Here is a 22,271-nt window from a genome sequence, read left to right on the forward strand (position 1 = left end):
ATTTGCAGCCGAAAGAAATGTGAACACTGGAAATGCAGTTCAGATCTACAGAGTTACCACTAACAAACTAAATATAATTGATGGTAATCAGTTGGAAAAGTAATCCTAATTTTTTCTAAAATGAAGAACACTTTGTGTTATGACTAGCTTATCCTGAAAGAAAAATAAATGACAACCAATAGCCTGTATAAAATACACAATAGATATAGTGGAAGAACTAACATGATATACAACAGGGAACTTATCTCAAAGATCAATGTGAGACATTGAATCAAAGAAAAATTGACACAGTTTCCTGATAAAAACTTTATTGACCCAATAACTACACAGGTCATAAGATAGTTACTGTTTATTACTTACATATGGCTAACCAAATTCCAGCAGCTGTGGCATCGGCTTTCCAATGCTTTGATATCTTTGAATGCTTTGATAATTCATTGGCCTCAGAGACTCAGGTTTGGCCAGTCTGCCATGTTTCACAAAGTATAGAGAGCTCATTTTATCCCTTTCCCATTGCTTCTGATAGTCTTACGATAAGTCTAAAGGACCAAAGTAGCATCCTGCATATTTGGTTAATATATCCCAAAGGGGTGTGCTTAGTGATAAGTCTCCAATAAAACATGTTTCAAGGCTATTTTTGACGTGGGCTTTGCTAAGCCGTCTTCCAGGAACCCTTCACATTTTCCCTTCCTTGGAAGAAATATACTGGATTCCCGCAAAGTAATCATTTACTGATTGTCTTAATTCTAGAAATAACCTAGAGGCCTATCTGCAAATATTAATATTGTTGGACTTGGAAGATAACGTGGATAAAAAGTACAAGTTGGAAATCTTATCTTTTGGCAAAGAAAACTTCTTAAAGTTCAGCCTTCGATATTCCATGAGTCAGGATTCCTCTCTCACCACCAAGAAATGGATTGTAAATAACTCAAAACCAGCTTTTCAAATACAGCATTCGAACACACTTCTCAATGCCTGGTTAATAAGGATTGTTAGGAAGAACAACTACAAATAAAACAAAAACAACTAAATTTTAGTGAGTTTAGCGAGTTGTCATATGAAGCAAAAGTCCTACATTGCAGTTAGGGATATTATAACCCTACAGGTTATTATAAATATCACATTATTTCAAGTAAAAACAAAACAAAACCAAATTTTAATAACTTCTCATGGGGGAATCTGAATTTAACTGACTTCTACCTGGTAACGGGGAAGATTTGGGAGGATAGTAAACCAAGTACAGCATGAAAAGCAGAAGAGCGACTGTGGAGAGACACCTACAATTCTGCCTCTTACAGAGAAACGAAGGACTCAGAGGTTTTCCATCCTCAAAACTGTTTAAGCTCTGCTTTGAAAGGTGGATTCTGATGATCACTCTTTTTAACTCTGAAGGCATGATTTTTTTTTTCTAGTTGAACACAATATTGTTGACCCCTTTGCTTTTCCCTGTTTATTTGTTTATATAGCCATATATCAAAGAACCCAACCATGAAACATTTCAGATATTTTATTTAATTATGATACTTTAATATTTTATTTGAAATTATGAAATTTATTTGTGATGTGTATATGTCTACATGATTCTACACAAATATTACTCTGTTATGTTATCTGTGGTTTATGGTAATGATGGGAAAAATACATATGTGTTATTATTGATAGGGAACATGAAAGTTAAACTATAACCTTCTATTTGCAAAATGTTAAACATACAGAAAAGTTGAAATGATGGTATGAGTAATGCCCTTATATCTTCCACTTAAATTCAGAATTTTTTTTCATTTTATAATAATTGCTTTGTTTCTCTCTCCTTGACCCATCTCTCTTTCTTTAAACACACACACACACACACACTTTTTCCCAAATAATTTGAAAGTAAGTTACAGACATTATGACACTTCACCTCTAAATATCTCACCATAAATATCAAAAGTATAAGGAAACTCTTGGGGTTGGCCCGGTGGTGTAGTGGTTGAGTTTGAGTGCTCTGCCTCATAGGTTCAGATCCCAGGTGCAGACCTAGCACCACTCATCAAGCCATGCTGTGGGGGCATCCCACATAAAATAGAGGAAGATTGGCAGAGACATTGGCTCAGTGACAATCTTCTTCAAGCAAAAGAAAGAGAAAGATTGGCAACAGATGTTAGCTCAGGGCCAATCTTTCTCAAAGACACACACAAAAGTATAAGGAAATTCTCTAACTATATCATTATTATGAGAAAGAAAATTTAAAATTCTGACATTATCAAATATCAGTCTACATTTATATTTCCCAATTGTCACTCAAATGATTTACTTTATTAATCAAGACTCAATTAAAATTTCCTCACTAGATTAGGTTGCTATATCTCGTTAGGTTCTTTTAATCTAAAATGCTTTCTTTGTTCCATGACACTAAGTTTTTCAAGAATTCCAGAACATACGTCATTCTGGATTTGTGATTGCTATTATTCACTTCTTCTCAAATAGTTTTCACGTAGCAAAGCTACTTCCCAAATTTTCTTAACTATCACATTTGCGTGATATATTATTTTTTAAATTTTAATTTCCGCTGAGCTCTTGCTATAGTTCTGGCTTTGCATTTATATATTTTTGTATATATTTTGTGAAGTAGTTCCTTTTTTCCTTCATAACAAAAGAATGTGTTGGTTATACTTATTAGGTTATTTGTGGGTTCTATTGACTTTTGGATTCTGAGGACATGAATCAGTTATGAGCTTAATTGCATGGCCCCCTCTCAAATCCCTGCAGTGGACGCCTGCGCACAGGCTGGCCTATACTAATAGTATGAGAGTCAGGGTCTGTAGAAAATCCAAGCCTAACTTTTTCCCAGACTGGCTAAACTGGACCTGAAATGCATAGTATGCTTCTCATAGTTGCCAAAATTGCCAACTCAGAAGTAGGCATGACTAAGGAACTTTTCTCAGCACCCCCACATGAAGCTGGCCACCCTCTCGGTAAGAAGGTGATAGAGAGGACTTTTCATCTACAGCCGAATAACAGTCTTGCAAGGGACTTGTTAGCAGCGTAAGGTAGTGAGCATCTTGCTGCAGTAGAGGCCTAACTTACATGCAATATAGTATATACGATCATGTCTACAATTTCATCCAGTTCTTGCTCTGACCCTTCTTCAACCTCATTCATTCTTCCTTTGGCTCTGCATCATTGACTGTAGTCCTCCTTGGGTTTTAAACTCCTCCATTGTCTCTCATTCTGTGAAGTTATCATTATCCCTCAGGGAAGCTCCATCTCTCAGAAGACTGGTAAGGCAAGTTTATTCATCTTATTTTCCTTAAGATCTTGGCCCATCATATGACTTGTCAGGTGGTTCTGCATTTTCTTTAAAACTAGCTACCATGTTTAAGAGGCGACCTTGAACCATCACTCCTACTGTTAGCTTTGTTTCCTTCTATGCTCTTACCTATCTGTAATACTTATAATTCCCATACTCACCTCCACTTATAATTCAACATTTATTTAATTTTACCACACAAAATAGAAATAAATACACATGTATGCCTGCAGAAGTGAGTTCTTGAGATATCCACCAAAAGAACTCCTCCAGTAGATGTCCCTTAAAATTTTTATACCGTATTTTGTGCCACAGGCCCCTAACAAGAAAGAAGGAGGGGAAAGTACAAATTTCACCTGTTCCTGAGGAAAGTGCTGCCCTGCTAATGGGAACGAGGCAACATCTGCGGCAGTTCCCAGCCTCTGCTGGGAAGAGACCCCTCCCCATGGCGGAAATCTCCCTAAACCAATACCAAGCCCTCCCCCATGAGTCCTGTCTGGGCTTCACATTGCTGTTCTTCATTTCAGCACCCCTCCCTCAGATCCTCTTATAAAAGCCCAGTCTTTTCTGACTTGAGCAACCATCACTGATCCCTGCAAGAGAGGTAAGTGAGAGCTGAGAGATGAAACCCATGGCAGGGGGTTTACCTCACACATTTGGGGGGACGTTATAGGAGGATTACAGTCTTCAGAGCACATAGGAGCTCTGAGACTCAGCAAGGGCTGTCCTGGGAAATCTCAGGGGGAGTAGGCTATACAGATTCTCCAGTTCTTTCCAGAACTACAGAAAGGGATGGATGTCATCAAAATCCAATTATTCCTAGGGATTAGACAGAGAAAAGACAAGAAGCAGAACAGAGGGCCCTGTGTGTGCCCTCTCTCTGAACACACTTCCTTTAGTGATCTCTGATTGCTCCTCAAATCTCAGACATGATGCTGTCCACCAACGCCCTCCCCAGCATGTCCTGGATGCTGCTCTCCTGCCTGATGCTCCTATCTCAGGTCCAAGGTGAGATTTCTCTGCCTCCAGCACTGGGTTCCCTCTGAATTCTCAGGGCCAAGAAAAGAAGGAAGGCTCCTATGTGACACATGTGGTCTTGGTGAGCTACATCCCCACACAATGAACTGCCTACAGTTCCTCCATCGTCACCCCCTCCTTCAGGGTTGCTAGTGGTGGGAGGCACCTCCGTGGTCCATTCCCACTGAAATGAGATAATTTCCCCTTTTCTCAGTGGCCTCTAAGTTATGCTGATAGGTTGAAGAGGGAGGTGTGAGGGGTCATTAGCGAGATATGGGGAAGAAGAATGAATGGAGGATCCAGTGTAGAAAGAGTCAGCCCAAGTGGGAGAAAGTTTGGACTTTTGAATAAAAGGAAGGGTAAAAGAAAAGAGACGGTCCCTCATTTAATCAGAGCTGGTTCAAGGTCAAGGATCCTGAAAGTGTTGACAACGGTGAGAGGTACCCAGGAGCTTGGTGTTACTTCCCCAAGTACTAGCCTCATAAATATTCCTCAGGATCACCTGCCCACCCCAAACCCTACTCTTCATTTCCCTCCACCCTCCTTTATTTCCTTCCATCCCAGGTGAAGACTCCCAGAAGAACCTTCCCTCTCCACGACTCAGCTGTCCCAAAGGCTCCAATGCCTATGGCTCCCACTGCTATGCCTTGTTTATGACACCAAAATCCTGGATGGATGCGGATGTGAGTAGTTAGACTTGCAGTTAGGGGTGAGAAGTGAAAGTGCATTAAAGTGGAGGGTGGTTTCCATTCTCCAGAGTTTCTTGAGGGTGAGAATGAGCATGCTCATCTTTTGCAAACACAACCCTTCTCACCTATCTCTGCCATGCCCTTCCCCCAGCGACATCTAGAGCTCCTCCTCAGTGTCTCTCTTCCCCACACAGATTGCCTGCCAGAAGCGGCCCTCAGGACACCTTGTGTCTATCCTCAGTGGGGCTGAGGCATCTTTTGTGGGCTCCCTGGTTAAGAATACTGTGAATACCTACTCATATATCTGGATTGGGCTCCATGACCCCACACAGGTGCGATTACTTTTTCTCCTCTCTGTTCCCTCTCAAGCTGTGTGGCCATCCGGGCCCAGTCCCTGTCCCCTCTGCTTATGCAGGAAATATGCTATAGAATCCAGGAGTTCAGAGATCCTGGGGGATAATTAGAAGAAAAAGAAGGCCTCGGGGCGAGCTAAAGAGCTGTGTTTTGCAGAGGATCTTAATCTACAACTGAAGTTAATCTGCCTCATTTTTTTTTTTTTTTGAGGAAGATTAGCCCTGAGTTAACATCTGCTGCCACTCCTCCTCTTTTTGCTGAGGAAGCCTGGCCCTGAGCTAACGTCGTGCCCATCTTCCTCTACTTTATATGTGGGATGCCTACCACAGCATGGCGTGCCAAGTGGTGCCATGTCCGCACCCGGGATCTGAACCCCGGGCTGCCGAGAAGCGGAACGTGCAAACTTAACCACTGCACCACTGGGCCGGCCCGTTATTCTGCCTCTTGTCAAACTGTTTACACAATTCACACATGAGGTCTTGTAATTCAGCTCTCTGAGCTTTACTGAGTTTGTGCATACTGTGCTGAGGAAATCCTAAATGAAGATAGGATCCATTTTTGCCCCTATAGAACAGTGATTTTCTTTGAGTTTTAGAGGCTAGTCACTAATGCACCACCAATTGTTGTTTGGACAGTAACATATTACTTTGAGTGGTTCCATTGGTCTTTGTGATTATTGGCTTTGGGATTTGCCAATAGGAGCAAGGAGTTGGGGAGAGTTTCCCAGAGGAAAACTCTGTGGCGGAACCTATGTGCAGTCCAAATTCCTTGATGCTGAGGAGGGGATCAGATATCTAGCTGATGGAATCGTGCAAGAACTCTAACGGCCATTCAACCTCATCTGGCTGCATCTTCTACCCCACAGGGCTATGAACCCTATGCAGATGGATGGGAATGGAGTAGCACTGATGTTCTGAATTACTTTTCTTGGGAGAGAGATCCTGCCACTGTCTCAAACCCTGGCTACTGTGCAAGTCTGTCACAAAGCACAGGTAAGAGACAGAGGAGCTAGCTTCTGCCCAGTCTTTTCTGTCCTCTCATCCTCAGTTTCTGGGCCTGATCTTCAGGGAATCCTCCTAAGCTAGGAAATGCAATGTTGGTCTGTCTTCTCCCATCCCCTCTCACCTCTCATCTCTGAGTCTCCTTCCTCTGGAGTGGGATGCTGGTGAAGCAGAGGGAGAGGCTTTGAATCCTAGGCCAGAATCTGGCGGCCTCTCCAGTGGGTTCTCAAGCTCCACTGCACCAACCCCATTCACTTTAGCTTTTCTGTATCTCCAGGATATCTGAAATGGAAAGATTATAACTGTGATGTGAAGTTACCCTACATCTGTAAGTTCGATGCCTAGGTCAGGTGGGGGTGAGCAGCCTGAGTTTGGTATGCAGCTCATCATGGACGTGGACCAAGTGTGAAGATTCACCCAGGAAGAGAAGAATATTTTCTCTACATCCCCAAACCTGACCACCTTATTCTGACCTTCCCTCCTCCCCTTCTTCATTTCAGGTGCTTCTGTGAGTTCCATAACCTGAGTTTACAAAGAGCAATAAAAAAACTTTTAGTCTGCAATTGCCTATCTTGTGTGCTTCAGTCTCATAGACAGGCCCTGAGGAGGAGGAAGTAGTTGGGGGAGGAGGCTTGATGGGTCTTCTCTCTGCCCGATTTCCCCCAGTCCCTGAGAAAACAACTAAATCTACGTCCTCCCAGTATTTTTGCGATGAGGGCTATTGGCCCTGCTCATGTAGGATTTGGGTTACATATGAAGACATTGCTTTCCTACCAGTTTACTGCCCACACATTCCCAAAGGCCAGGGGCTAAGACACATCCAGCCTTAGGGGCTCTAATGATGTTTAGAACAGTGGTTCCTAAACTTATTGGGGTAAAGGGACTGTTTTTTTTTTTCATTTTTAATTTTTAAAAATTTCCAATCTATCAGAGAGTACTATCTGTAAATTATAATACAAATGAATAAATAAAATAATTAAATGGATAAAACAGATAATCAAAATGCACACCTAAATTTTTTGTTCGTTTTGACAGATATAAAAGTAATCTATCAAATAACTGTAAAATTTTTGAATATTTTTCAATTTCTGTACTTACTATGCCACAGTCAGCTGGCAAACTCAATATGACCACTCGTCCCTCGAACTATATATTGCCTCCTCCACAGAGGGCACCTTGTGAGAATGGACCCCAGGAGGTCCTCTGTCCTTGGACCTTAAAACACTGTGGCCTCAGTCGGGTTGAAGTTGGAATGACTTCAATATCTGGCAGAATTTCTATCAATAAAACTAGACTGTTGGTGGTGAATATGATGCAGTCTATACAGAAACTGAAATATAATAATATTACACCTGAAATTTACACAATGTTGTAAGCCAACATAACCTCAACAAAATAATTTAAACAAATAAAATAAATGGTTTTTTGAAGAATAGTGGTTTTAAAATACACAGATACGTGACAGCAACTTTTCATGTATCTGTATGTTTCAAGACCACTATTCTGCTTTCCACCTTATCACCACCCCTCCCTAGTCACAGGTTTCTATTGTGCAAAAAATGTACTTGGCCTGTTCCTTAATCTGGAAAAGACATTGTCATAAGAGACCATTAAAAAAATTATTCATGCGGGCCAGGAACACTACAACATTGCCATGTAAGAGTATTGTTCCTCAATAAACAAAGGAGATGGGTGGATAGTGTCATTTTTTTTATTAGTGTTTACATTTCTTTTACTTTTCTCAAGGTAGATTGCCTTGAATAAAAAACTATTTAGTATTTTCGGTGGACACACTTTTCCAACAGTTTAAACGAATTTATGATTCTACAATGCCACAGGTCTTGATTTTCTGTCCTGGTGAAAGAAATAAAATGAGTTAGAAAAGTTCACAGTGGGAGCTGGCCCTGTGGCCGAGTGGTTAAGTTCGCCCACTCTGCTTCCGTGGCCCAGGGTTTCGCCAGTTCGAATCCTGGGCACGGACACAGCACCTCTCATTAAGCCATGCTGAGACGGCATCCCACATGCCACAACTAGAAGGACTCACAACTAAAAATACACAGCTATGTACTGGGGGGCTTTGGGAGAAAAAGTAAAAAATAAAAATCTTAAAAAAAAAAAGAAAGAAAAGTTCACAGTGATTGTGCTTGTTCCAATTCTTAATTTAGTTCTCCCTTTAATGGCAGGGGAGCCACCTCAGTTGTGGGAACCAGATCCTGTTCTGTCAATTGGAGAACCCCATTATATAAGATAGGACATTTATAGTTGCAAATAAGAAAGATCCTACATAACTTGGCTCAAAAAAAGTAAAGATGTTTATAGGATCACATAACTGAAAAATCGAGCAGTAAAGTAGATTTTGAGTCAGTTCAATTAGGCTCAAGAGACATTTCTCTGGGGCTTTCTTGTCTGCGTTCTCTTTCATCTGTATGCTTTAGCCCTCTACTGGCTTCCTTTGATGAGCCCGTTTGCCAGCAGCAACTGGGGCTACTGGTTCTTCATCAATATCAGAAGAGAGAACAAATACTGCTTCCTAAATTTATAAGAGAAAAATCCTGAGCTTCACTCTTTTTAGATAAAACTGAGCAAATTACGGCAGCCAGGGGAGTATCATGGGCTGGTGGCTGAAGCCTGAATTACTGCTCATCTTCTTTGAAGCATTATTAGAGCAAAGAGGACATATTATCCCGGTTAAATTACGTGAGTTATAAAGTGTCCAGGATCTTGGAGTGTGATTCTTATCAAGCAAACCCAAGAAGGTTTACTCTCAGAAGTGTGGAGGGAGTGAATTTTCTTAGTGGAACACCTGGGTGCTGGTAGAGAAAGGGGGAAAGAGAGTAATGAAACTGGGTAGGTACCCAGGGAATATCGCCGCACACACATTCAGACAGAGAATTGGAAGGAGGTTAGACTTAACGTCATAACCAATTGTGATTAAAGGTTGTGAAAGATGATATAAGCCTTCTTTTTTTTTTTTTTTGACGAAGATTAGCCCTGAGCTAACATCTGCTGCCAATCCTCCTCTTTTTGCTGAGGAAGACTGGCCCTTAGCTAACATCTGTGCCCACCTTCCTCTAGTTTATATGTGGGATGCCTGCCACAGCATGGCTTGCCAAGTGGTGCCATGTCCGCACCCGGGATCCAAACCAGTGAACCCCAGGGCCACCGAAGCAGAACGTGCGAACTTAACCGCTGTACACCAGGCCAGCCCCAATATATACGCGTTCTTTTTTTTGCTTAGTAATCGACAATTACCATATTCCTACCATCAAAAGAATCAAAATGCAGACATATCCAGAGACAGAAGGCATCCCAAATTCAGCAGAGTCTAAGTCAAAGATCAGCTATTTTCTTATTGTCAGTTTGCTGTTGACGACTGGCATCATAAAAACATCACTCTTCCAACATTTCTTATGCTTTTGCTTGTACTTTTCTAATTCTCTTTGCCAATTTACATTGTGAATGCTCCTTGATAGTTTCCCTTTGTCCAAATAATTATGTAAATATGCATGGTTACTCTCAGCCTCCCTTTGAAAGTAACCAGTCCTCCTGATACTTAATGTTTAGATGACAAGACTTTTCAAACGTAGGCTGGTGATGCTATATATCTTAGAAAAGTGAATAAGTCATCCGGTGAAGATAAAATCAAAATACTGCTCTGTCTTCAGAGCAATGAAAGGATAGAAAATTAGGAGGACACAGAAAAAATTGTGATATTGTGACATTAAATCTTTTGAAAACTTTTCTCTCTAAATCAGATTTATGCTGGACGTCACTGTTCTCCGAAGGATGTGTTAAACATTATGATATTTAATTTACCTGAAACTCCAACAAAGCCGCTTAGTATCCATATTCTGGATCTATAAACCATGTGGCTGCTTAGCGATTCCTTAACAGTGCAGAAAATTCATAACCAGTTCTTTGCTGCCAGCCATTTTCCCAGAAAGAAGTACTTTCTACTTTCCTAAAATGAAAAAAAAATATCTTGAGCGATTTTGCCAGAGTAGATGTTGAAGATTTGTCCTAACAGCACCTAAGGGAGAAGCAGAGCAAATTCTAAGCCTAGCAGGTGAGCAGAGCAAACCCAGGACCCTGAGAAGGGACACAGGTAATGTGGGCTCAGAGAGATTCCCAGCATGGGGAGAGGCTTTTCCCGGCATGGGCTGGGACTGCCCAACATAAGGTATCTTTCCCACAATGAGTACTGGGTTTCCTTCGGGCAAAGGTGGAGTTTTATCATTCTCTGGGTGCTCCCAGGTGCCCAGTTCCCATGTCACTGAGAGGCAGAGGGAGCAAGAAAATATCTTCCAGGAGAGACTACAAAATGAAAGTGATGAAGTGGCCCACGAGGGCATGTGGGACCTCAGGCCGGTGCCCGATGGAGATATCTGGGGAGAGAGTCATGGACGAGAGAAACAGAGATGGGTGGACAGACCATTCCTCCTACCCACAGCCCATGTTATCTGCTGATTTGGCCCTTTCTATCAAACTCGGGAAAATGACCTGTACTTGCCTATGATGGTGGCAGATGAGGATGATTAAAAAAAAAAAAAAAAGATAATTCTTCCGAATGAATCCAATATGTGCATTTCCTGAAAATCTGACTTCAGTGTAAAAATTTCACCTGTGAGCTTATATCTTATTACTTTAAATTTTAAAAAATATGATACAATAAGTTTCCATCCCAATCTTCCAACCAATTCTCTAAAACACATAAACATGCATATACAAGTAGAAAACTGTCTTGTTAAAATGGAAAATTCTTTAAATCTTGACTTCTTGGTTGGCAATTAATGTGTTTGTTAAAGCCTTTTTTTTGTTTGTGTGAGGTGCCATGACCCAAAGATGCTTTTCTTTGCACCAGCAACATCTAAACCCATGTCCCCTTTGTGTGATTATGATCTTTTATCAATTGTGTTTGGAATGTAACTTGAGACTTAGCCCACTTGTAATTTTATTAAAGGATTTATATTAAGATTTGGGAATGTGCATACAAAATTTTCCTACATAACTTGCGGCTGAAAAATATTGCACTGAGGGATAAACACATTGTGCGAAATTTGGTTAGTTAAAAACCAAGAGGTGGGTGGGGCTGGCCCCGTGGCCGAGCGGTTAAGTTCGCGCGCTCCGCTGCAGGCGGCCCAGTGTTTCGTTGGTTCGAATCCTGGGCGCGGACATGACACTGCTCATCAAACCACGCTGAGGCGGCGTCCCACATGCCACAACTAGAAAGACCCACAACAAAGAATATACAACTGTGTACCGGGGGGCTTTGGGGAGAAAAAGGAAAAAATAAAATCTAAAAAAAAAAACCAAGAGGTGGGGGCTGGCCCAGTGGCTCAGCGATTAAGTGCACACGTTCACCGGTTTGGATCCCGGGTGTGGACACAGCACCGCTCGGCCTGCCATGCTGTGGTAAGTGTCCCACATATAAACTAGAGGAAGATGGGCACTGATGTTAGCTCAGGGCCGGTCTCCCTCAGCAAAAACAGGAGGATTGGCAGCAGTTAGCTCAGGGCTAATCTTCCTCAAAAAAACCCAAAAAACAAAAACAAGAAGTGTTCTATCAAGAAAGCATTAACCAGAGATGCTGTCTGCAGGATTGCCTGTAATATCATAGGTGTTACTCAGAATTTATCATAGAGATGATAAAAGTTTTCTAGTTGGATAATGCTTTATGCACAGTCATTATTCAATTCCATCTTTATTTAAAATATTGTCAAATGCTCAGCATCTCTATGCTGTCAGTTTCCCAGAGACCCTTCCCCAGACTCAAACACATCTTTTTCTAAAAATCATAGACTATCACAAGTTGAAAAAGTCCTCTCATTGTATTGAGGAAGAAAAGAATATTCAGAGAAGAGTTGAGAGACAATTAGCCATGTGGCCCTCGTGTTTCTGCACTTCTTCAGGCAGAGGCACTGACCACTCTTTGTTCTGGACCATCTTTTCCGGGATGTTTGTGTAGTGAAGAGCCTTTGAAAACAGAGGTGGTGTCTGCCTCCAAAGCAAATGACAGGCTGGCTTACAGGTTCGGATGGCAAAGATGATGTTTCCATCCAGAATCAGGACAGGCACACCTACTCTCCAATTCAATATAGATGTCTCCCTCTGAAGTAAAAGGTAGGCTGTCTTACCAGCCATTGTAAAGATTCAGATTCCCTAAGCTCCTATAACATAATTATAGGGGATATTCCTCTCCTCCATGTAACCCACCACATGTGAAGGCGTCTGTGGGGGCCCATCTAAATCCCCAACCATTGTACTTGGGGGTAAAGGGAACTATAATAAGCATACTGAAGCTCATGCTGCTGCAAGTAATAAAGTCCTTTGCCTTCTGCCAACATAAATGAAACTGTGGAAGGCCAATTTAGCTTGCAAGTAGGGCAAACCTTTTGAAACGTCATAGTTCTTGACATGAACTTGAGTCACTTTTCTCTTGCAACACACTGAAAGAAAAGAACCTTAACTGAAGGGTCTTGAATCTCGCCTCTTAATTTCTATTATTGTTTCCATTGTCCTTTCCTTTCAGGAAAAATAATGCAGATTTTTTGGGTTTTTTCACCTACACCTGTCAGCCTTGCTGTCCCGGCCTGTTCCAATGGCAGTCCTCCCCTCCCAGTGATCCCTCAATGACTTAGCTCTCTCTCTTTCCTTCCCATTCATAGCTACTGACCCCACCCTGACATGGTATCTAGTCCTGTATGCCGCCAAAGATAGTCCAGCCATTTTTCTCTGAGGGACGGCTAAGTTTTCCAAGAACCTCTCTTCAAAGGAAAACTGAATCTTAGACAAATACTCTTCTAAAATATCTGCTAATATCAAATATTGTGGACTTCAAGAGGGTCATAGATTAGGAAGTCTTGTAAGAAAACGAGTGTGGAAGAAAATTAACCAAAAAGTCATGTAAGTTTGGAGGTTAGATTGTCTGTTTTTATTAGCCTCCCCTCAGGAATATTTAAGGCAGGAATTTTAGAATTTTCCTGTTTTTTAGAGTTTTTCTATATTTCTAAAGCCATCTTCACAACAATTTAAAAAACACTGACCGTTAAATATTTGGAATCTTTGAAACTTTTAATTGTAAGGCACCAGATAAACAGCTTGTCTTATTCATATCTCAAATTCCGCTGTATGGCCACTGAAGTTATAAATTGTCCTTGATAAAATACTACCAGAGCTTCAAATGTTTAGTGCTATTGGCACCATAATCTTGGTCATGTTAAAATGCAGATGATGATTCCAAATTCATTGAATGACTGGTGGTTACTCATATTCAAATGATAAGAACATACAAGAAACAAAAAACCAGATCTCCTCAGCACTAGGATGCCACCTTGTTCTGACAACCCTGGGTAGTGAAACAAATCAAATCAAGAGGCTTAGACCAACGACAAAGAGAGAGAATAAAGGCTTAGAGAAAGCTTTAATGCTGAGTGGAGTGCTGCTCAGGAGGGGTCTTACTCAGCCAGCCAGTCGCTGAGACTCTAAGGTGAGCACTTCAAGGAGTTTCTGGAAGTGGCTGAGCTGAGGTAGAGGGTCCACGCCTATCCAAGTCAGCGCATCAAAAACTGAAAGAAAATCAAGCCGAGCACCTTTAGGCTTTATTTGAAAATGCGTGGCCTGAAAAGCCTCCCAAGGACCATTCTGACAAGGGACAGAAAGGTGGAATGTTTTATAGGGCTTCATCATGGAAAGGTGGGTTGAGGGTCAGCCACTGTCAAGAATAAATGAACTGTTCTTAAGAATTGCAGTCATAAATTTTCTCTAAAGGGGTGGAGGGAAACAGGGGCTGAAGTCCTGTACAGGTGGGTACCAGTTGGAGGAGGGGGGAGAAGAGCCATGGGGGCAAGCACATGCAAAATCACAGAGGAAATCTCTCAGGTCTCAAGTCCTTCAGGTGCTTTCATATAAGACACACAAGAATTGTTCCCATTATACGAGTTTGAATGAGGTCCAGCTCAGGGAAGCATGAATGGCAGAAAATTCTATGTTATGCAGAATTCTAATGACCCCAATGGTCTTATATAATAATTCCCCAGTGAGTGTGGGTAGAGCCTGTAAATTTGATGAGATATGAACCCCTAACATATGTTGTGTCATATGGGAAAAGCAATTCTTAAAGATGCAAGTAAGGTCACTAATCAGTTTACTCTGAGTCAATAAAATGGGAGATTTCTGGCCCAATCTAATCATGTGAGCTATTTAAATGCAGAATTTTCTCTAACTGGCAGGATAAGAGGAAGTCAAGAATCTCAAAGCTCCAAAAAGAATCAGTGTGCCATTGCTGGCTTAGAAGATGGAGGTGGCCTCATGCCAAGGAATGCAACTGAGAGTGGCACCTAAGCTGATAGCCAGCGAGGAAATGGGGACCTCAGTCCTACACAGCAAGGAGCTGAATTTTACCAATAACCTGAATGAGAGTGGGAGTTTGTTAGACAGTAAAAATAAACTAGTATGCTGAGTCTCCATTGGATGAAAATTTGAAGTTTAGGTTGGAATCCCTGTGTGTCATAATTCCCTTCTCCGAGAATCAAGGACCCTATGCTTCTAAACTCTTAATGAACAGATCTTAACCTATTTTCTATATGTTCAAAGATTGTGTCAGGCCCAGCTTAAGGAAAATATTATGAAAGAGAATTCTCTGGTCTGACCCTTTTGTATTCTTTAATTAGAAAAATGGGGAAAATACCAATGTTGAAAAGAAGCGATAGGAAATTCTACCAGATGGAAGGATCTGAGGGGGGGCCAGTAGGGTCCCATCAGGGAGATGCTTAGAAGGTAGTGTGAGACTTGTAAAACGAGATCAGAGGACAGAAATTTGAGGCTCCCGAGGACAAGGAAATAAATATTGAAAGAGCGGGAATTAAGGCTTCCCTGAAAAAGGCATCACTCTGGACACAGAAAAGTCCTCGATTTTATTACCTTGCATGTGGAATTTGGCCAGTGATATATAATAAGCAATAAGGATAGCTATCTCAGTAAGAATGCAGGTATCGGGGGCAATAAAGATTTTGATGAGAGAACTATGTCAGTTGTTATTTGTTTTAAGTCCCCCTTCTTTATCTTGCAGCAGTTTCCTTTATCATGCGAGCTACAATATATTTTATTACACATTTTAAAGTATCAGATATTTTATACCTGGAAAGTCATTGCTTGCTTGAAGTCTTCTTGAAGTAATGAAAACTCTCATATTGAAAAACAAAAGGCGCAATTACTTTTGTTTTAATTTTTTAAAAATTAATTTCCTGTTCAGTTCAGCACGAGAAATCTATCATGGAACCAAGTATACCGGACACCTCTCATCTGCGTCCTTTGTAATTCTGAGGAATATAACTGAATCTCTTATTTATTTTTTAAAAAAGATCTATCTTTCCCTGGTCATAAGCTCTTAAAAAGTATAACTATTTTTAGTAAATGCAGAAATAAATTGGACAAATTAAACAAACACATATGAACCTTCCAGTCAGAATAAAAATGTCAACATTTGTCTTCTTTGTTTAAAATCTTTAGTCTTTATAAAAAGAAAAAATTCATTGTAAATTCTTAGGCAAATACTACATTTTTGTGCATATTCTTCCATTTTGGGTTTTCATTCATTAAACTACATGTGAATTAATCAATAACTAATATACAGTATTAACCTATGTCCTTTAAAAGCATATATAAATTTTACCAAATAGTTCGTAACTTGCTGAAACTGGCTTTTTTCGTGTGCCATATTATGTTAAGATTTAACTTATTTGATTGAATTTTGTTTAGTATCCCATTACATTTTACTTCTCCATTTGTCTTGATATACCCAACCTCTTCTCTACGGACATTTAATTTGGTTTTTTCTTTCTAAATTTTCAGTCTGTATTGGTTTGTGTTTTCTAGATTCCAAAGGGATATTCTGGGATGGTTCTTGTAATTCTTCAATTTCACAACACCATCTCAGAGGCAGTTAACTTCACACCAATAGTTTCAGCTTCAATGAACCTAGGAACCTCAGGCTCATTTCCAGCCACTTTGAGCTTCCCTAGGCATCAGCTGCCTACAGTTTCTACCTGCTTGATACTTTGAGAACATCTATATCATGCTAGCTCCTTATACTCAAACTTAGTGGACATGTTTAAATTTACTACTAACTCTTGCCTCCTGAAATGGGTCTTGAGAGGTTACGAGCCTGGAAGGGAATGGAGGAAACTACAGCCATCAGAAATTGTGCTTAGTAATTGGATTTAGCCAAACTCTCTCCCCCTACCCATGCTCGACACTGAAGAAAGGACTCTATATTTAGAGGGAGTAGAAGAAAATCTACCAATTTACTTTTGGAAGAAGTCGGGGAGATTAAGGAGAAAGATGCCTTTGAAAGAAATGTTAGCATTGTCTGGGTCTAGGGAGCTACCTACTGTGGCATAAGCAAAGTACGAAATCATAAGCAACAAATCCTCAGTAGACTCATTTTACCAAGATTCAGCCGCTTTCTTTTTGCAGAAACAACCCCAGTTGGGTGTAGTTTTTGCTGAGGAATGCTGTTGGTGGCAAAGGTTTATAAAGATCCCCCTGCAAAGTCAGCCACCAGCTTGAAAGCCATTTTTTCTCATGCTTTTCAAACATGTGCCGATGATGCAGGCTTGGTGAGCCAAGGAGTTGAAAGAAAGATTTCTTGGACTCTCAAGGTCTGGTAGTAGTGCTCCTTTATTCAGAGAATAGCATGGGGACAGGACCCATGGGCAGTGAAGAGCTGCAATGTGTTAAGGGTAGGGCTAAATTGATAAGGCATAGGTATGTGAGTTATTTTTCACAAGACAAAGGAAAGATCATGTAAAAAAGTCATTAAAATAGTATCGGTGCAGGGGCCAACCCTGTGGCCGAGTGCTTAAGTTTGCACACTCCACTTTGGCAGCCTGGGTTTCCCCAGTTCGGATCCCGGGCGTGGACATGGCACTACTCATCAGGCCATGCTGAGGTGGCATCCCACATAGCACAACCAGAAGGACCTACAACTAGAATATACAACTATGTACCAGGGGGCTTTGGGGAGAAGAAAGAGAGAAAAAAAAAGAAGAAGATTGGTAACACATGTTAGCTCAGGTGCCAATCTTTAAAAAGAAAAGGTTTATCAGTGCAGGTGGAATTCGGTTATCATGTGGTCATATAATCATATCACTTTAGATATGAATCAAGTCAGGACATCCTATACTTCCTGGAGGGTCATATAGATGGGCATTTAGGCCAGAAAGGCCTTGGGCTTCTCTCCCTGGGGCAGCCTTGATATACATCATAGCCATCTTCCAGAATGATATCTGTGATTCCTCCACAGTAGTCTCTTCCCATCTGTGAAATGCTCTTCGTAGATGAAGGGGTAAGTTCATTAGTGAAGAAATTCCATATGTCCATGCCTCAAGCATTTTGGATGCAAAATGTGTGCAGTTCCAGCAGAGAGAAGCCTGAAGTGGTAAATTAAGCAGATGGTGAATTTCATATCTGGAGGCCTTGGGTTTTCTTAATCTCTTGTACCCTCTCCAACACCCTGGAAAGAACTGACACACACTGAGGATCTTCGGTGATTCTATTCAGCTTGTCATATACTATATTAGTATCCTACAGCAGCTGTAACAAATTTCCAAAACGTGGTGGCTTTAAACAACAGAAATTTATTCTCTTACAGCTCTGGAGGCCAGAACTCTGACATTAGTATCAACGGGACAAAATCAGTCTTGGCAGGGCCATGATCCCTCCAGATGCTCTGGTGGAGCCCCTTCTTGCATGTTATGTATAATATTGAGATCATAACAGTACTTGCTTCGTAGGGTTGGTTTGACAATTAAATAAGTTAATACATGTAGAAGCTGTATAAAATGTCTGGCACCTGGGCAATATTTAATAAATGTTGGTTATTATTATTTGGGTAAGAGCAGGGTCAGTTCTGAAGTAACAAATGGATCCCTTTTCATAAATTATGGGTCCTGTGTGTTTAAAGCCTAAGCAGTCTGTGAGGCAATCAGTTTCAAGGATGAGCGCATCCTTTATGATATCATATCTATTGAGGCAGAACTGAAGAATTATACCAGTTGTTCTCTATCTATAGGAGAGGCTTCAGATACTTTTCTGTGAATAATTACTTGAGTGGCTTCCTTTAGTAATGTTAATTCAAGAAATGTATTCACACACTGGGGAGGAGGGAAAGGGATGGGGGGGAGGGAAGGAAACAAAATACACACATTATAAGGCTTCAGTTCTCTTGTGATTTAACACACTCCGGTCCTGAAAGGCAGAGTTTCGGGGAGGAGCAGGGGCAATGCTCATGCAAAATTATGAGGTCTTCTGGAAGAAAGAGTTTCAAGATCCCAGATTCTTCCCCCTGAGAGTGAATTGAAAATAGTTTCTGAAAGAACATCTGAAGGGAAGGATCGGCTGGAGCTCCACTCAGTAACCAGAGGAAAAGTTTACCTTTGGGTGTCGCTGTTTTCTGAAAACATGGGGTATGGTGCTACCTTTGAGTCTCAGTCCTTTGAATTCTCTGGATACTGAAATTTTCTTTAGGAAGCTTTCGCTAACCCTGACCCACTCCTCAGTTCCTTCCACGCTGGCTCCCTCATGCCTGGACTCCTTTTGCCAGAGATAAGATGTTTTCTATTCTTATTCCAAGAGAGGAAGTTTCAACGGAAGGTTTTGGTAGTGGGGAGAGAAGAGTGTGGGAAAGAGAAGAGAAGAGTGTCATGGAAAACTGAAAAGTTTATAAAAATGTGAAGGAGCAAAGCACCTGATGCCTTTTGTTCAGTAGGGGAACTAGTTTTCTACCTGAGAGAATCTGTAGGTTTCCATACATCTTAGAAACTCGGCAGTTGGATGTGGTTGAATTTAGATGGGGGAGAGAATAAACAGCCTGTGTTGCATTTGAAACGTTTCCAATTGTTGCTTCTTCTCTGTCAGAGGACAGCTTATTTGGAGCCCAATGGTGTTGGGAGCTGTCAGCTTGAAGCTGGCAAGAACTGGATACCAGCTGTTCTCACTTCATAACAAGATCCAGAGAATGACTAGGATCTCCTGAAAAGATCTCTCACTTCTCTTTCTTGGTGAGAATTCCTGAGTTTTTCTCAAGGGAGGGCTGGCACTACTGGAATAGAAAAACAGATGGAATATATGATCTGCAGAGCTCAGATAATGTTGGCAGATGGGGGTGGAGGGGTGTTGAGGGTGCCAGGAAGCTAAGCCGTGACATACCACATTTAGTAAGCTGCCAGCATGCGCATATTTTGTTTAATTAGCAGTTTTTGTAACTCACAAGCATATGCTTTGTCACTTCTTGTTGTTTTAATGGTAAGCTATTATGTTCTTCAGTGAAATCTTATGTCTTCTCTCAGCGAATTTTGCTTATAAGCAGCAACTCAGCACCGTATGTCATGGCCAGACTTTCCTGCACATGCCTGTCACTTCCTCCTTCCACCGCCCTGCCCTTGCTGTCCCGCCAATAGGCATTGTGGAAAGATACAAAGGAAAGGGAGATGCAGATTCTGCTTTGAGTTCCTATGGGAATGGAGTAGGGAAATGAGCCAAAGAAGGCTCTGGGACCAAAAGAATCCAACACTTTCCAGAATGAGGGACATGCCATGTTAAATTCTGGAAGGAAAGGCAGTGGAAACCAGACGCTCACAGTGGAGTAGGCAGCAAACACTCAGAGAAGTCGGGGGGTCAAATCCAACAGAGACAGAGAACAGACCAAGGGGGCCACTAGCAAGAATAGAGCCTGATGCTGAATCGAAAAGTTTCTGAGGTAGGGGCTCCTTGTCTATGATCCTAGCCTGTCAGGAGCTCACCAATATCTGACTACCATATAGGTGGCATTGCCCCGTTCACTGAGACTCAAGCTATCATCCCGTTCGACTCTTTGAAACCCAAGTTTTTATAGTTTCCCCTCCTTTTGTCATCCTTTGAATTCTTAGGGGATGCCTGCATGTTCCCCAGGTGGGGTCACCTGAGTCTTTGGGAATTTCCCATCCAGCTCAAAGCTTTGCTGGAGTCAGGGCTATAAGTAAGGGTGTTCTTAGGTTTTCCTTTTCTGAAAAATTAAACCTAAGTTGCTACTGCAGCTCTCTCAAGGGGAGGAATGTAAATGATGAAGTGGAAGCTCATCTTTTTAACCTTGATTACAATCAAGATATTTAACTATATCACAATCACAAGACTCTCCCTTGTGATCCCAGTATGGTCTTACCTACCCCTTCTCCCCCATCCCTAAACGTTGCTGTCACTAATCTGTTCTATATCTTTATAATTAGGTTATTTCATGCATGTTTTATAAGTGGAGTTGAGTAATATGTATCCTTTTGACATGAGATTTTTCACTTGCGTAATTTCCTAGGCGTTTTTCAAATTATTGTGTTTATCAAGAGTTTGCTCTTTTTCATTGCTGAGCAGTATTCCATGGCCTGGATGTACCACAGTTTGTTTAACCATTCACCTATTGAAGGACATTTGGGTACTTTCCAGTTTTGTTTTATTATAAATAAAAAAACAATTTCTATGTGAAAATAAGTTTTTATTTTTCTGGGGTATATGTTTAGCAGTGCTCAGAGAGCAATTTATAGCATTAAACACCCATATTAGAGAATAAAAGAGATTTCAAATCAGTGATCTAATCTGTTACCTGGGAAACTAAACTAAATCCAATATAAGGAGAAGAAAGGGAATAATCCAGATAAGGGCAAAAATCAATAATCAACATTCTGAAAGAAGCGTGTCTTCAAAGACCTTTATAAAATACTCCACTCATCAAAAGAAGAATGTGCATTCCAGTGCACATAGACAGGTACTAATGTCAACCATATTCTGAACCGTAAAACAAATTTCAATAAATTTAAGAGTGTTTGAGTCATACAAAGTATGTTTTCTCACTGTAGCTGAAAACAAAAATAATAGAGAAAAAGCTACTCAAGCCTTCCCACAAAGAAAATTTCAGGTCCAAATTACTTCACTGGTGAATTCCACCAAATAATCAAGGAAGAATCAATATTAATTCTACGTAAATTCTTCCAGAAAATAGAAGAGGAAAGCACATTTCCTGACCCATTTTATAAGGTCAGTATCATCCTGATGTGAAAACCAGAAAAAATACATTCTAAAAAAGAAAACCAAACAATACTCATCATGAAAAAAGATACAAAATTTCTTAGCAACATTTTAGCAAATTGAATAAGGTAATATATTAAAGAATAAAACATCACGACCAAGAAGTGTTTAGCTCAGACATACGGATTGTTTTACCACTCAAAAACATCAATATAATTCACCATATTAATACAATACAAAAGAAAAATATATGATCATATATATATTATATATATATAATTTTTTTTAAATGAGGACACAAACTACAATCCAGAGCCACAAGGTTCTTTCTAGAATTCCTTCTTTTCTTATATGTAACTACTTTTTCCCGCAGAGAATAAGCGGACTCTCATTATCTACAACACATTTACTTATTTATCCAACTCTAGTACACATATAGTGTAGTTTCAGATTGCTATCCTAAATCCTTGTGAGAAACAAACTTACCTACTAGTGCACAGTATGTAGAATTCTTTTTTTGTCTTTAGCCTTTATAAGTATCTAATCAAAATATTGTTTTCCAAAGTTACTTAAATCAGCTCATTTTCCTTACCCTCTTCAGTGTTTATGTGATTTATTATAGAAGAGTTAGATTCATTTGGTTTCATCTGCATTGTCTCAGATTCCTTCTAATTTTATCAAAGCATGACATTATACATCTTCAATACATATAATTTTTATTTGTCAATTATATCTCAATAAAACTAGGGAAAAAACAGCTAACATAAGGCTATTCAAGAAAGGCTATTTTAAGAAATGGTGCTGAAACAATTTGATGCCCATATGCAAAATAAATTAACCTTGACCTATACTCACACCTTATTCAAA

At 40.5% G+C, this 22,271-nt stretch overlaps 1 protein-coding gene across 1 annotated transcript; it reads left to right on the forward strand.

Moving 5' to 3' along the window:
• Window positions 1–4,150: 4,150 nt before the first annotated feature.
• LOC106848331 (regenerating islet-derived protein 3-gamma-like) lies at window positions 4,151–6,916 on the forward strand. Its single transcript, XM_014868143.3, has 5 exons — window positions 4,151–4,300; window positions 4,874–4,992; window positions 5,193–5,330; window positions 6,218–6,344; window positions 6,631–6,916. Exons 1-5 carry the CDS (start codon window positions 4,222–4,224, stop codon window positions 6,696–6,698), a joined length of 531 nt encoding a protein of 176 aa, XP_014723629.1. The 5' UTR covers window positions 4,151–4,221; the 3' UTR covers window positions 6,699–6,916.
• Window positions 6,917–22,271: the final 15,355 nt, after the last annotated feature.

This window comes from Equus asinus, chromosome 6, assembly GCF_041296235.1.
Source record: "Equus asinus isolate D_3611 breed Donkey chromosome 6, EquAss-T2T_v2, whole genome shotgun sequence".
Classification (NCBI taxonomy): Eukaryota; Metazoa; Chordata; class Mammalia; order Perissodactyla; family Equidae; genus Equus; species Equus asinus.